The sequence below is a fragment of the Chiloscyllium plagiosum genome, unplaced genomic scaffold (genome assembly GCF_037043375.1).
Source record: "Chiloscyllium plagiosum isolate Xiang-an unplaced genomic scaffold, Cpla_swu_hap1 HiC_scaffold_3, whole genome shotgun sequence".
Classification (NCBI taxonomy): domain Eukaryota; kingdom Metazoa; phylum Chordata; class Chondrichthyes; order Orectolobiformes; family Hemiscylliidae; genus Chiloscyllium; species Chiloscyllium plagiosum.
This window is the reverse complement of record NW_028270141.1, coordinates 674,437-688,288: the sequence shown is the minus strand read 5'-3', so window position 1 is coordinate 688,288 and position 13,852 is coordinate 674,437. Positions and strand designations below refer to the sequence as shown.

At 41.0% G+C, this 13,852-nt stretch overlaps 1 protein-coding gene across 1 annotated transcript in view; it reads left to right on the top strand.

Annotated features, from left to right (window-relative positions):
• Positions 1 to 4,396, top strand: part of rab10 (RAB10, member RAS oncogene family) — an 83,124-nt gene extending 78,728 nt beyond the window's left edge. Inside the window, exon 6 of the mRNA XM_043675885.2 lies at positions 2,642 to 4,396. Within this exon, the coding sequence (XP_043531820.1) occupies positions 2,642 to 2,725 (84 nt within the window). The 3' untranslated portion in view covers positions 2,726 to 4,396. The remainder of the gene's footprint in view (positions 1 to 2,641) is intronic.
• The last annotated feature ends 9,456 nt before the right edge of the window (positions 4,397 to 13,852 follow it).

The following is a 13,852-nucleotide window of genomic DNA, read 5'->3' as shown; positions in this document are numbered from 1 at the left end:
ATTCAATCTTCCAAAATGAATGACTTCACACTTTTCCAGGTTGAACTTCAACTGCCATTTATGCATCCTGTCAATGTCTCATTGCAACCTACAACAGCCTTCCACACTATCCACAACTCCTCCAACCTTCGTGTCATCAGCAAACTTATTAACCCACCTTCCCACTTCCTCGTCCAAGTCATTCATAAAAATCACAGAGTAGAGGTCCCAGAACTCATCCTATGAATGTCACAGGCCATCGAGCTCCAGGCTGAATACTTTCCATCTACCACCACCCTCTGTCTTCTATGGGCCAGCCAATTCTGTCGCCAGTCACAAAGGCTTCCCTGTATCCCATGCCACCTTACTTTCTCAATGAACCTGCCAGGGAGAGCCTTATCAAACACCTTGCTGAAATCTGTGTACACCACATCCACTGCTGTACCTTCATCAGTGTGTTTTGTCACATCCTCAAAGAATTCAATAAGGCTTATGAGGCATGACCTGCCCCTCTCAAAGCCATGCTGAGTTTCTCCAATCAGACTATGTTTTTTTCCAAGTAATTATAAATCCTGTCTCTCAGAATCCTCTCCAATAATTTGCCCACCACCGATTTCAGACTGGTTTGTAATTCCCAGGATTATCCCTATTCCCTTTTTTGAATAAGGGAGTAACATTTGCCACCCTCCAGTCATCTGGTACAGCTCCAGTAGACAGTGAGGAAGCAAAGATCATTACCGAAGGCGCAGCAATCTCTTGCTTCATTTCCTGGTGTAATCTAGAGTATACCCTGTCTGGCCCAGGGGATTTATCTATCCTTACATTTTGCAAACTTTTCAGCACATCCTCCTTCCTAACATCAACCTGTTCAAGCATAATAGTCTGTTTCACGCTGTCCTCAGAAATATCAAGGTCTCTCTCAGTAGTGAATACTGAAGTAAATTATTAATTGAGGACCTCCCCTGCTTCCTCTGACTCCAAGCGCAGGTTCTCTCCACTATTCTAATCAGTCCTACCCTCACTCTGACCACCCTCTTGTTCCTCACATAAGTGTAGAACACACTAGAGTTTTCCTTAATCCTACCCACTTCATGCCCTCTTCTAGCCCTCCTCAAGTCCATTCTTCAGTTCCGTCTTGGCTACCTTGTAACTCTTTGAAGCCTTGTCTGATCCTTGCGTCCTCAACCTTAAATAAGCTTCCTTCTCCTTCTTGACGAGACGTTCCACACCCCTTGTCATCCAAGATTCTTCCAATCTACCATTCCCTCCTTGCCAGTGGGATAAGCCTGTCCAGTACTATCAGCAGGTGCTTCCTAAATGCCCTCCACATTTGTTATGCTTTCCCTGAGAACCTCTGATCCCAATTTAGATGCCTCAGTTCCTGCCTAATAGCAATGTAATCCCCCATCCCCCAATTAATTCTTGCCCATACCATCTGCTCCTATCCCTCTCCATGACTATGGTAAAGGTCAGGGAGTTGTGATCACTATCACCAAAATGCACTCCCACCAAGAAGTCTGACCCCTGCAATGGTTCGTTGCCAAGCACCATGTCCAATATGGCCTCTAGTCTAGTTGGCCTATCTACATATTGCATTAGGAACCATTCTTGGACACACCTGAAAAAACACTGCTCCATCCAAACTATTTGAACTAAGTAGACTTCCAATCAATATTAGGGAAGTTAAAATCACCCATGACAACAACCCTGTTACTTCTGCACATTTCCAAAATCTACCTCCCAATCTGCTCCTCAGTGTGTCTGTTGCTATTGGGGGACCGGTAGAAGACTCCTAATAAAGTGACTGCTTCTTTCCTGTTTCTGGCATCCACCCCTACTGACTCTGTAGACAAACAAGCCTGCCTCGACAATCTCCCATTCTGCAGCTGTGATACTATCCCAAATTGGCAATGCCGTTCCTCCACCTATTTAACCTTACCCTGCTATGTAAAACAATTTGGCATAATTGGCAATTGAGTGGAAGTTATATCCTCGTTACTTTTAAGATATGCAGAGCAGCATTCAAAGAACCATAAATGTTGAACACAAGTAGCTTCAACTGTAGAGTGTTTGTTAGAGAAACTAGTGTCCACAATACACCTAAATATTACAGTTGATTCTTGTCATTAACTCAAGAGAAACATTTAAACAATAGGTGCACTGCAGAGAAAGACCGCAGTATTGATCCTTACTGATCACTGGTGGGAAGATTGCAGAATTTTTAACTTTATGGCCTAGGGAGAAGGAATATTATTAATTTTAGTAGGATAGTTAAGATCATTAGGATTACAGATTTGATCATTAAAGAATATTGCTTGAAAAGAAATGGTTCAAGCTGTTGAAAGATACATTTTATTACTGATTTAATGTGAATTCTTCGAATGATGATCAGTCTTGATAATGAATGTCCAAGTAGACAAGTGGAGCCATATTCTCCTTAACTTTTAACCAAATGGCTGCTACATTGGATGAACTGTCAAAGATCTCTATTAATTAAGATGAAGAAAACTGCATTGTTTAAATGTAATTATCTCGTGTTTGAGTGTGAGATATTGTGTATAGTCTTGTTCAGATTTTCAGTGTAATATGACCTGCATGGTTCAAGATGACTCCTTTAAAAGGTTACTTTTATTCATTTTTTTTTTTTGTTTTTATTCTGCAGACCCCTGTAAAAGAACCCGACAGGGAAAATGTAGATATCAGCACCGCAGGTGGTGGAACAGGACTGAAGAAATGCTGTAGCTGAATGCTATGTGAAAGTCCACTTTATTCATTCTATCTAAAATGTTCTTTCCCATTAAAACAAACAAAATTCTCATTACCCTTCTTACATCTTGCCTGCTTGACACACACAATTTTGAAAACCTGTATAAAATCATGTCTGTGACTTATTGTCTCATTTTAAATGTGCGTGCTCAACTCACTACATTTGGTTGTATTATAGTTAAAATTCATTATTGAAGTAACAATGGTTTCAACTCAGCAAATTGTATAAGAATAAAAGTTAGAATTAACAAATTTTTGTACAACAGTGGAATTTTCTCTTGTGTATAATGTACTACTTAATTTGTACATTTGTGCAAAAAGTGGGATATGAGACACCCGTGTAGACTGCTTTCCTTTATAGGTTGGATTAATTTTGTCTTGTGCCTTATTTGAAAACAGGCGTAACTGAACGACTGCAGAGGCAGAAGACCATTTTTCAGACTTGGCTGTTTTAATATCCACTTGCTGTGATATTAATGCATTATAGCTGCCAATGTCTGAACACAATTTTTTGTGGTAAACTCCAGTATTTCTTGGTCAATATTTGCTGTTTATGCAGACTTGGTTTTTATGCTATTGAGGAGAAAATTGGAAATTTATGAATGCATGTAATAGTACTACTTTTTTTATTTAGGGTGATGTGGTTCTCATTTCTTTAAAATGTGCAATTTTCCATAATTTGGGGCACCAACGAAAATTCTGTGGGATAACTGTTTTTCAGTTAATTTCTTAAAGATAGTAGACTGTATCCTGATGAGTTAGCAGTTCTGCAACCTGAAACATGTTCTTTTGTCTGCTGCCAACATTGGCATATCACAGTAGGTATCATGTGATTGGCCTGTTGGTAATCAGTGTTTTCTTAGCCACTCACAGTTAAATTTTGTTAAGCTTTGCTATATGTTGTGCAGCTTCCAAATAGCCAAATGTGTTTTCTTGTCACTTCATTGCAATTTTTTGTCACTTTCTTTCTCTACCCTTAAGGTGGTGGTTTCTGCTTAAACTTTCTAGGGATTTTTTTAAGCAGTATGGTTTTAACATTTTTGAAAGGCTGCTTTCCATTTGAAATAGATGAGAAACTTAAATGTGGGGATTACTGGTTATGTAATGTCATTTGGACATAAAATGTATGTTTCAAGCTGTACATTTACAGCCTTTTCTGGATTGGTCAGTGCTTTTCAAATTGATAAAACCAATTTTAAATCTTTGGCAATACTGAAATGGTTATGTTTCTAATATATTGACCACAGTCCTCTTGTATTGTACATTGCTTTCACCCTAATTTTTTATCCCACACTGAACATAAGGGAATATACAAAGTAACCAATGTAATCAGTTAATTGTTTACGCTGATGGGCTGTTGCCTAATATAGTGGTGCTTAGCCTTTATGTACAGTTCTTTGGGATCATTTGTAAACCTTGTGATGACCAACACAGAATTGAATAAATCTCATTAGCAGTCCATTCCTGCACAGGAGACTGTAGTTTAATACTTCTAATTACTAAAATTGTCAATAAAACATTTCTAGATGTTTACTGTTATGTTACTGAATCTTGGGAAAATAGAATATTGTTGGCTTGTATATTTACCCATATTATGCTGGTAAATCAAGAAATACTAAAGGCAATTAATTAAAGTCATTTGAAATTGGAATGTTGAAATTGCTAATTTAACTTGAGGAAATATTAAACTGCTTGAAATAGAGTAAGAAGCTCTATATATGATTGAATTGCTGTTAAGTACCACTTTACACCAATATTTGTGTTTTAAGCATTCTGTTGTTTTGTTTTTAATGCACGTGTAGGTAGTTGAGATTTCTTGAGTCCATTGTTATTTTGGGACTGTCCAATTCTCTCTCCATTTATTATGATCCAATTTAAATTGCAGTTTGGAGAAATCATCAGCCACGTCAAGTTGTACCTGACCATGTTGCTAGGATAAAGTTTGTAGTTTGTGAAATTCAAAATAATTTCTGATTTAATTTGCTTTGTCATTTGTGCCAATGGTTAATTTTTAGTTCTGTCATGTGTAGGTGACCAGAATTTTAAAATATTGCCATTCAGCCTAAAATGCGTTTAATGTTGTGCTTGATATTTGGGCTGGTGATTCCTGTAAGATGATAAAACTATGCCAGTATGTTTCACTTTTTGCGATATTTCTATCTTTAGTTTTATTTATTTGTAAGCTTTTTAAACTTTGTGTGATACCTATTATATGAAATGATAATCCATTTTTCTGAGTTAATGTGACTTCTGTGCTGAAGCTTTTGTTAAACAGAATTTTGGATTAGCTTTGTGGCAGATGTTTGCTAATGGAATTGTAATAGGTAGAGACAGCAATAACTGAGCATTTCATGAACATTTTTGCAGAGCTGAATGGTGTTTTCGTGTCAGTTTTTTTCTTCCCCTTTTCCAAAGAACTATTACAATTCTTTGGAGAGAAGTGCTCTGAGCCCCTCATCCAAGTGGTCATTTAGTCATGAGATGAGACAAAAACCAACAGACTTTGTCATTACCTCACTTGAACTTATCTACTAGTATCACAGACAAATATCCAGTTGTACCAGAAGTTGAGTCTAATTTCCTCCCTTTTAATTTATGGATGTATATGTCCAATTAGAGGATTTGAGAATATGGTATTAATGTAGTAGGAGTAGGCCATCTGGCTTTCGAAACTGCTCTGCCTTTCAATAAGATCATGGCTGATGTTTTTGTGGACTCAGTTCCACTTACCCATCCTCTTACCATAACTTTTTGAGCAGTAAAGGAATTAATAGTTATCTATCTTGGCTTTAAAAATGTTCAATGAGAAAACTTCAACAGCTTCACTGGGCAGGGAATTCCACAGATTCACAATCCTTTTTGTGAAGAAGTTCCTCCTCAATTCAGTCCTAAATCTGCTCTCCCTAACTTTGAGGTATGCCCTCTTGTTCTAGTTTCACCCACCAGTGGAAACAACCTCCCTGCTTCTACCTTATCTATTCAGTTCATAATTTTATATGTTTCAATAAGATTCCCCCTCATTCTTCTAAATTCTAATTAATATAATCCCAGTCTACTCAGTCTCCCCTCATAAGCCAACCCTCTCAACTCTGGAATCAACCTAGTGAACTTCTTCTGCACCCTCTCTAGTGCCAATACATCCTTTCTCAAGTAAGGACACCAAAACTGCATGCAGTGCTCCAGGTGTGGCGTCACCAGCACCCTACAGCTGTAACATAACCTCCCTGCTTTTAAACTCAACCCCTTGAGCAATGATGGACAAAATTCCATTTGCCTTAGTTACCTGTTGCACCTGCAAACCAACCTTCTGCAATTTATGCGCAAGGATACCCAGGTCCCTCTGCACAGCAGAATGCTGCAATATATTTTACTGTTATTCCTACCAAAATGGATGACTTCATGTTTATATTGGGTTTGCAGCACAGGCACAGGTCAGTGAATCTAATCAGCCCATGCAGTCCATTAATGCTGCACTTAAACAACTTCATAATTGTCCTCATAGAATCCCAACAGTGTGGAAACAGGTGTGTGTGAATGAAGTTTTTTTTGTGCAATTAGAGCTGCTTGAGTATTGTTGGACTTACACTTATCCAGGTAATTGGGAAGTATACCATTGTAATCCTAATGTGTGCCTTGTGGACGGTGGTCAGGCTTTGCAGAGTCAAAATGTGAATAACCACATAATTTTCAGCCTCCAGAATTCTGTAATTGGTCCAGTCTAGTTTGTAGTCAGCGGTTAGCCGCAGAATGTTAATTCTTATTTGTAGGACATCTTGAAAAATGTCCATATTACAGAGGTGGTGGTGCTGTGGGTGTCTTGAAGTGCATAAAAGTGGATAAGTACCCAGGACCTGATCAGGAGTACTCTAGAACTCTGGGAAGCTAGGGAAGTGGGTCCCTTGCTGAGATATTTGTATCACTGATAGTCACAGGTGAGGTGCCGGAAGACTGTAGGGTGGCTAACATGATGCCACTGTTTAAGAAAGGTGGTAAGGAAAAGGCAGGAAATGATAAACCGGTGAGCCTGACATCGATGGTGGGAAGGTTGTTGGAGGGAATCCTGAGGAGAAAGTGAGGACTGCAGTTGCTGGATATTAGAGTCGAGAGTGTCGGGCTGGAAAAGCACAGCAGGTCAGGCAGCATCAGAGGAGCAGGAGAATTGACATTTCGGGCATAAGCCCTTCAGGAATGAGGCTTCTGGGCAGGGGAGCTGAGAATTAAATGGGAAGGGAGTCGAGTTGAGGGATAAGGTAGCTGAGAATACGTTAAGTAGATGAAGGTGAGGGAGGAGGTGATAGATCGGAGAGGAGGGTGGAGTGAATAGATGGTAAAGGTGATGGGCAGGTCATGAGGGCGATGCCAAGTTGGAGGCTTGGGACTGGGATAATGTGGGGGGAGGGAAAATGAGGAAACTGGTGAAATTCACATTGATCCGCTGTGGTTGTAGGGTCCCAAGGCAGAGGATGAGGTGTTCTTTCTCCAGGGTCAGGTGATAAGGGTTTGGCGATGGAGGAGGCATACGACCTGCATGTGAAGTGTTCAGCCATGAGGTGGTGCGATTGGTTAGTGCGGATGTCCCAGCGATGTTCTCTGAAATGATCCACAAGTAGGTGTCCTGTCTTCCCGATGTAGAGGAGACCACATCGGGTACAACAGTAGATGACATTTGGTGGAGGTACAGGTAAATTTCTCAGATGTGGAAGGATCCCTTTGGGACCTTGGATGGAGGTGTGGGGAATGGTGAGAGAAGAGGTTCCCTGGGGCGGGAGATTTAATTGAAAAAGCGGGCACAGGGGTGACAGAGGAAATGTTTAATTTGTGATGCGTGTCTGACTCATTGATCCGGGAGTGTAGCGGGATGAAGGTGAGGCCGTTGCTGAGGACTAAACATTCATCCTCAGTGAGGGGGAGGTTTGGGGGAATAATAAAGACGTGGCAGGGAATTCTGAGGGATAGGATTTACATGTATTTGGAAAGGCAAGGACTGATATGGGATAGTCAGCATGGCTTTGAATTGAATTGAATTTATTGTCACGTGTACCGAGGCACAGTGAAAAGCTTTGTCTTGCGAACAATACGGGCAGATCAGAGTTAAGTAGCATGGATAGTAAATAATAGGTAAACAGCGGCAAAAACACAGGTACAGGCGAATTTAAGAGTTTGAGAGTCCATTGAGTATTCTAACAACAGCAGCGTAGAAACTAGAAATCATGTCTCTCAAGCTTGGTTGAGTTTTTTGAATTAACAAAGAGGAATGATGAGGGCAGAGCAGTAGAGGTGATCTATATGGAGTTGAATGTATGGTGCTGGAAAAGCACCGCAGCTCAGGTAGCATCTGAGAAGTAGGAGAATAAACATTTCAGACAAGAGCCCTTCATCAAGAGTGTGGATTGTAACCTGAGAGGGTGGAGAGATCTATATGAGATTTGGTAAGGCATTTGACAAGGTTCCTCATGGGAAACTGGTTAGCAAGGTTAGTTTTCATGGAATACAGCGAGAAGTAGCCATTTGGATACAGAATTGACTTGAAGGTGTTGGAGGGTTGCTTTTCGGACTGGAGGCCTGTGACCAGTGGTGTAATACAAGGATCGATGCTGGGTCTACTGCTCTTCGTTTATGTAAATGATTTGGATGTGAACAAAGGAGATATAGTTAGTAAGTTTACAGAGAACACCAAAATTGAAGATGTAGTGGTCAGATTACAATGGGATCTTGATCAGTTGGGCCAGTGGGCTGAGGAGTGGCAGATGGAGTTTAATTTAGATAAATGTGAGATGCTGCATTTTGGAAAAGCAAATCAGGACTTATACACTTAATGGTAAGGTCCTAGAGAGTGTTGCTGAACAAAAAGACCTTGGAGTGCAAGTTTGTAGCCCCTTTAAAGTAGAGTCGCAGGTAGCTGGGATTGTGCAGACGACATTTGGTATGCTTTCCTTTATTGGTCAGAGAATTGAGGACAGGAGTTGGGAGGTCATGTTGTAGCTGTACAGGACATTGGTTAGGCCACATTTGGAATATTGCGTTCAATTCTGGTGTCCTTTCTATCGGAAGGGTGTTGTGAAACTTGGGAGTGTTCAGAAAAGGATGCTGCTGGGGTTGGAGGATTTGAGCTAAAGGGAGAGGCTGAATAGGCTAGGGCTGTTTTCCCTGAAGTGTCAGAGGCTGAGAGGTGACCTTTTATAAGGTTTTTATAAAATCATAAGGGGCATGGATAAGATAAACAGACAAGGTCTTTTTCTTGGGGTGGGGGAGTTCAGAATTAGAGGGCATAGGTTCAGGGTGAGAGGAGAAAGATATAAAAGGGGGAACTTTTCCCACACAGAGGGTAGTGTCTGGAATGAGCTACCAGAGGAAATGGAGAAAGTGAGGTCTGCAGATGCTGGAGATCAAAGTTGAAACTTTATTGCTGGAACAGCACAGCAGGTCAGGCAGCATCCAGGGAACAGGAGATTCGACGTTTCGGGCACAGGCCCTTCTTCCTGAAGAAGGGCCTGTGCCCGAAACGTCGAATCTCCTGTTCCCTGGATGCTGCCTGACCTGCTGTGCTGTTCCAGCAATAAAGTTTCAACCAGAGGAAATGGAGGCTGGTACAATCCAGCATTTAAAAGGCATCTGGATGGGTAAGTGAATAGGAAGGGTTCAGAGGGATATGGGCCAAGTGCTGGCAAATGGGACAAGATTGGGTTAGAATGTCTGGGCGGCATGGATGAGTTGGACCAAAGGGTGTGTTTCCACGCTGTGTGTGGGTGTTAATGGTAAGGCCAGTATTTATTGCCAATCCCAAATTACTTTTGAGCTGAGAGGTTTGTGAGGCCATCTCGGAAGGTGATTAAGAGTCAACCATATTGTAGGTGTGGAGTCATGCAGACCAAACCAGGTAAGGATGGCAGATTGCTGCTCTTGAAGGACATTACTGAACCACATGGATTTTTATGATAATTGAGAATGGTCACCACTAGACTAGCTTTTAATTCCAGGTTTATTAATTTATGCACAACCAGCTGCTGTGGTGGGTGTCAACTTGTGTGCTACAGCACATTAGGGTAGGCCTCTGGATTAGTTGTTCTGTTCCATTACCACAACCTCACTGCCTCAGAGCAGATTCAACGATGGTGATGGATACTTTTAAATCACTAGCATCTAAAAATATTGATTTTGAGAAGATTTTGTAGCTCAGGTTGTTGATGAGTATGTAAGTTAGCATGAAAACAAAACATTCAAGGTCATAATTTTTAGATATGTTACAGCAGACTTCTGAAACAGGTACAACTTAAGTACAGACTTTCTGAAATAAAGGTAGGGATATTTCCTTAGTACCTAGAGCATTAGAGATTTAAACTCTCCTGTGCAGGGCACAGTGCATTATTAGCAGGTAATCTCTCGGCTACCTAGGTCTCCTTGATGCTAATATTATTGAATTTCAAGGGGATATTACTTGCCACTTGCGTTGTTTCAGGCTTTGCTACAGTTGGATATAAACTGCTTCATTGTGAAGATTTGCAAAGGGTATTGAATATTGTGCAATCACATGCAAGCTTGCCCACTTCTAAACATATGCCCTTCCCCAGATCATTAATTAAGCAACTGAAAATTGTGGAACCTGGCACTGCCAAGAGAAACGTCTACAGCAATTTCCTGGAGTTGAGATGATTGACCTCCAGTAACAACCATCTATCTTTGTGCTAGTCGGAGTTCAAACAGTACAGAGCTTTCCCCCATTTCCCATTTTATATTTTATGTCCGTACCCTTAAGTCACTTTTGCTCACTTTCTGGCTGGTCAAGCCTGGCTCTTCCTTCACATCTGGACTTTTTAATCCGTGTTTTGACCAGGGCTGTAATGAAGGCTGAAGTTCAGAGTGCCTAGCCGATTGCTAGGTGAGCAGCTTATTGTGGAGTGTTACCTGAGCACCATTGACCATACTTTCTATTACATTGCTGATAATTCAAAGTGGACTGATGGGTTGATAATTGGATTTGTCCTGCATTTTAAGGAAGGACAAACTGGGCAATTTTTTCATCTTGTCAAGTTGATGTCGATATTGTATTTGATCCTGTACAACTTTGTTTTGGGTATGCAGCTCATTCTAGAATGCAAGTATTAGGCTCTTTTGGTGCAGTGATAGTATCCTTCCCTTCCTCAGTATCAGGAGGCCTACGTTTATATCCCACTTGCTCAACATGTGTCATAGCATCTCTGAACAGGTTGATTAGAAATCATCTAGAACACAAATATTCAGCACAACATGGGGATGCTGTGAAGGCCTTTTAGGCTTTGTTATATGAATTCAGCTATTTCTTCATGTAATGTGAACCTAACATCTCAGAATTGTTTAAATACAAATGTAACTTGACCTTTGCCATTTTGCTTTGCACTGAGCTTGCCTCTATTGCTTATCTTTCTGCTATCATGCAGATTATGATATAGCTATTGGGAAGGCCATACAAATGTTTAATCCTGCAAAACACATGGTGGTCTGGAATTGGGTAGGGTGACAATGGGCAAAAAGCTATGTGGAATCAACGCTTTGATCAAGTTCCACACAGATCGCAGAGTATTTTAAAAGTAAAATTGCTGTCAAATACCAGAAGTCTTGAATAATTGTGTTGAAACAGTATATTTTTCTACAATCCGGTCTGGGGGGGGTGAATAAATTTCTCTCTTTCACTCCTGAGTTAGTATAACCATTCAAAATTTGAAAATGTGTACACTTTCTTCCACAAACCCCTCCCCTGGCTCCCCCACACACCTTCCCCTCTAATTCATATCATCTTGACACTGCACAGATATGAGGAAATAAGCCAGCCAGATCTGAAGTTATCAAGAAGCTTGTCATTTTTTGAAAACTCACTGGTGATTATTAAAAGATAAAACTCATCCCAGTATCCTGAGACACATACATATAAGCATACAAACACGTTACCGGATAAGGTGGATCGTTGGAATTGAATGCGTTTAAATCTATATGTAAAAGGAATTGTGTTCTGATGGCTGATGCTAGTGATTTTCATAGCCAATTGAAATTATAACCTGAGTGTTTCCAGAGTCAGTGCTAAATAATCTGAAGCTCCTTTTTTTAAAAAATTCTTTATCTCTGCTCCAGTTGTAACAGTGATAGGGTCTGAGTTTGAAAAAAATACTTGAGAGAGGCTTGCGTGTTATTCCATCCTGCAGGCATCCCTGATGCTATCACCTCTCTGTAACTAACAGGCAAGCTTAACTTTTTTTCTTCATCTTTGTCCTGTGCTCACTTCTCCCTTTTCCAGAGATAAGTTCATCCATCTTCAATCTAACTCCCCCACTACCCCCAGCCTCTTTCCCTGCCCTATCTGCTATTAAACTCTTTTCTCAGAAATGTCAGTGTGATATCAGCCACCACAATTTATCTGTTGCCCTCATCCACTCTAACCTGTATATTGTAATCTGATCTTGCTGTCGAGATTGTTCAATCTCTCCTCATAGCTAATACTCTTCAATTCAGGCAACATCCTGATAAGCTATTTCTGTACCCTCTCCAGAGCCTTCACATCCTTCTGGTAGTGTGGTGACAAGAACTGTACACAATATTCCAAATGTGGCTTAAATAAAGTTCTATACAGCTGAAAGATAATTGCCAGCTCTTATATTCTATTCCCCGATCAATGAAGACCAGCATAACATACACTTTTGTGACCACATTATCCACATCTTGCCACTTTACACTTAGATCTGTCTATGTTAATGCTTCTAAACGTTTTGCCATTTATTGTATATTTCACTTTTGCATTAGATCTTCCAAAAAAGCATCACCTCTCATTTGTCTAGATTAAACTCCATCTGCCATTTCTCCACCAAAGTCTCCAGTTTATATCTTGCTGTATCCTCTGGCAATCTTCACTATCTGCAACTCCTGCAATCTTTGTGTAGTGTGCAAACTCACTAATCAGGCCACTGATATTCTCCTCCAAATCACTTATATATGACAAACATGGTAAGGGGTCCCAGCATTGATTCTTGTGGAATGCCACTAGTCTAAGATCTCTAGTCTGAAAATCACTTTTCCATTGCTACTGTCTTCTATTACTAAGCTAGTTCTGTATCCATGTTACCAGCTCACTGCAGATCCTGTGACCTCACCTGTTTCAGCCTGACAAAAGCGATCTTGTCAAAGGCTTTCCTAAAGTCTATGTAGACAACACTCTACTGTCCTGCCGCCTTCAATCATTTTTGTCACTTCCTTAAGTTTGAGAGACCTTCCTGTACAAAGCCATGTTGCAAACAGATTACGTTAGATTCCCTACAGTATGGAAACCAGCCATTTGGCCCAACAAGTCCATACTGACCCTCTGAAGAGTAGCCCGCCCAGACCCATTTCCCTCTGACTAATGCATCTAGCCCTATGGGCAAGCCAGAGCACTCTAAGGAAACCCACGCAGACACAGGGAGAATGTGCAAACTCCACACAGACAATCATCCAAAGCAGGAATCAAACCCAGGTCCCTGGCGCTGTGAAGCATCAGTGCTAACCACTGTGCTGCCCCAAATACATCCATGTGTTCAAAGTCTGTGAGAAGATTTGTAGCTCGGGTGCTCATTGTTGTGGTTCTGTTCACCAAGCTGGGAATTTGTGTCGCAGACGTTTCGTCCTCTGTCTAGGTCATATCCTCAGTGCTTGGGAGCCTCCTGTGAAGCACTTCTGTGTTGTTTCCACCAGCATTTATAGTGGTTTGTCTCTGCCGCTTCCGGTTGTCAGTTCCAGCTGTCTGTTGCAGTGACCCGTATATTGAGTCCAGGTCGATGTGTTTGTTGATAGAGTCTGTGGATGAGTGCCATGCCTCTAGGAATTCCCTGGCTATTCTCTGTTTGGCTTGTCCTATAATAGTAGTGTTGTCCCAATCGAATTCATGTTGCTTGTCATCTGCGTGTGTGGCTACTAAGGATAGCTGGTCGTGTCATTTCGTGGCTAGTTGGTGTTCTTGGATACGGATCGTTAGCTGTCTTCCTGTTTGTCCTATGTAGTGTTTTGTGCAGTCCTTGCATGGGATTTTGGACACTACATTGGTTTTGCTCATGTTGGGTATCGGGTCCTTCGTTCTGGTGAGTTGTCTGAGAGTGGCTGTTGGTTTGTG